The sequence below is a fragment of the Penaeus monodon genome, chromosome 8 (assembly GCF_015228065.2).
Source record: "Penaeus monodon isolate SGIC_2016 chromosome 8, NSTDA_Pmon_1, whole genome shotgun sequence".
NCBI classification, from domain to species: Eukaryota; Metazoa; Arthropoda; class Malacostraca; order Decapoda; family Penaeidae; genus Penaeus; species Penaeus monodon.
In genome coordinates, this window is record NC_051393.1 from 8,732,199 (window position 1) to 8,734,698 (window position 2,500).

The 2,500-nt window shown below is 35.6% G+C and overlaps 1 protein-coding gene across 4 annotated transcripts in view; it reads right to left on the minus strand.

Moving 5' to 3' along the window:
• LOC119576122 (vitellogenin-1-like) overlaps window positions 1-2,500 on the minus strand; it is a 7,688-nt gene that overhangs the window by 1,019 nt on the left and 4,169 nt on the right. For all 4 annotated transcript variants that reach the window (XM_037923681.1, XM_037923682.1, XM_037923683.1 and 1 more), the window contains exons 3-5: window positions 1,709-2,468; window positions 869-1,608; window positions 374-482 (exon numbers count right to left, since the gene is read on the minus strand). In XM_037923681.1, coding sequence (XP_037779609.1) covers window positions 374-482; window positions 869-1,608; window positions 1,709-2,468 — 1,609 coding nt within the window. The remainder of the gene's footprint in view (window positions 1-373; window positions 483-868; window positions 1,609-1,708; window positions 2,469-2,500) is intronic.

Here is a 2,500-nt window from a genome sequence, read left to right on the forward strand (position 1 = left end):
AATGACAGCAAAAAATTATGTTACAATTCTCTGTCAGTCATTAAAATGTTTGAGGAAACAACTTTGAAGGAAAAGCATTATATGTTCAACATATTATGAGGTAAAGATGGATCATGTACAACAAAATTGTGGTGCCAGTCAGACATCACATCTGCTAATGTTCTCTTTAGTATTTTTTGTGTGCAATCACCCATACATCCAAATCCACCAGTTATCCAACCCACACCCTCACTCACTCACAGTCATTGCTACTGTTATAATTTGAACATCTCCATCAACTACATGCCCTTAATTAACCCACAGATCAAGACTAAATAACAACACACAAATGATGACAAACCAGTTCCATAAAAAGTAAACATTGATACTATACCTTCAGAAACCCTGGGGATAAAGCTAGTTTCAATGGGCCCTGTTTTAGTAAAATATGCTTGTTGTGGAGGACGAACACTCATCCAGGGATTCATGTATGGAGGCATTTCCTGGAAACACAAAAAGGCTTTTTTTTTAATCCCACATACAATGACTAACACAATTTTCATCTGGTGGCAATAACATTCTCTGCTTTTGTTATTTATGTATTTCATACACAACTTCTATTAATAAAATTATGCTAGTTTATCAAATTGACTTAATAAGAACAGAGAACAAATATATGAAAGTCTTTCAACATTAATATTTGCAAGTCATCACATTCACCCATTAATCATGCAAATAGCAGGAAATGATCTCTATCAATCATGTTCCGAAGGCATATCTGAATTAAGAGTAATCCAGTAATGAATTAAAATTCATCTTCTGATAAGAAATGTATTATAATCAAACAACAAGCAAGTCTGTTTGAATTATATACAAATGTTAGATATACCCAAGGATTGAAGTAGTGCTTTTGCTTGTGTCTGTGCCTCCTTGAGGAGTGATGTCTATAAGACCTGTCTTCTTCACTGGAAGTCTCACTGCTACTTGATGAAGATGTGGAGCTAGAGGATATGTACCTCTTTTTCTTTTTCTTTCCTCTGTGCCCATGATGTTTTGATGATTTGCTTTTTGCTCCTGTTTTACTTGGTTTCTTTTTCTCTTTTACTACAGAATCTGTGGCTTCACTCTGCCTGGAACGATTCCCATTCTTCTTTTGAGTTTTGAACTCTTTCCCCTCAATAATACTGCTTGACACTGTATTATCCTTATAAATCTTGCCTTCAGATCCTTTTCTACTATTACTTGCAGATATACTTTTTGGCGAGTCCTCCACATGTTCTTCCATAACACTCTTATTAAACTGCTGACTATCCTCATTCTCAGATGAACTGCTACTAAGCTGTGTCTTTAGGTTGTTATTAACAGAACTCTCCTCTAGTGCCTCAGCGACTTCACTACCAGATGCAGAGTTAGGGACACTCTCTGGAACACTTTCCTCTAAACTCTCTTCACGATACACTCCTAAGTAGTCTCCTTTTGAGTCCAGGTCAATCTTGGAATTCTTCCTACTCAGAATCACTTCAGCTATAGAAGATGTAGAATTACGTCGTGAAGAGTGAAAAATGCTTCCAGTTGTTGAAACCAGAAGATTTTCTACTCTTGCATTTTTTCTGTTGTAACTTTCAGTTTCTGGAAAAAGAAAGCATCATTTATAATTTCTTTTCTTACCGCTCAATAAAGTGTATTTTACCTAAACTGAAAAATGATTTCAGTGTGACACTAGCCTTACCTTTTTTCTTATGAGGACTTGTGTTCTCCTCTGTACAAAGTTCGGAAACTTCAGAAGATATGGAATGCTCACTTTCCCTTATTTCTTCCTCTTGAACTTTGCTTTCCCCTTCATCTGTCACATGACCCATAATGTCTGCAACAGTCATGATATTATGAAAATTGAAAATATTGCTTCCTTTGTCTTCGCTATCATCTGAACTTGATTCAGATTTTTTAGTTTCAGAATTGTTGTATACTTTCCTGAGATTTCTAGTTGATAAACTCTCATTCAAATATCTTGCAAGGTCCTCATCAATAGAAGATTCAGAATCTAGAATTCTGGGTTTTGATCTTTCCTTTCCAGAGGCTTTAGAAAAATCAGTTTGGTTAGAATGCTTTTTCTGCATATTTTTATCTCTTGCGCTATGTACATTTTTATCAGATTGTTTCTCATCATCACTAGAACTTCTAGTTTCTAATTTCCTTGTTGATTTCCCGAGATACTTTTGTTCCAAATTACTGAATTTGTCCTGAGCTCTTGACTTTTTGAAAGAAGTTCCAGCATATTTTTCACTTAAGGCAGTGATATCAGATATTTTGCCTGGCCCTCCTGTATTTGGATATTTATCTCCTCTCATTTCACTTTCACTTTCTTCTGATATATCAATAGTATCATGTGACTTGTCTGTGGCACTAGTAGGGCGTGAGAATGAATAGCCTTGAGACTTGACATCCTGTTTTAGTGTGTGTGTTTTCTTGCTCAGCTGATTCAAATAAGCCTGTTGACAGAAAAAGGCACCATGAATGTATG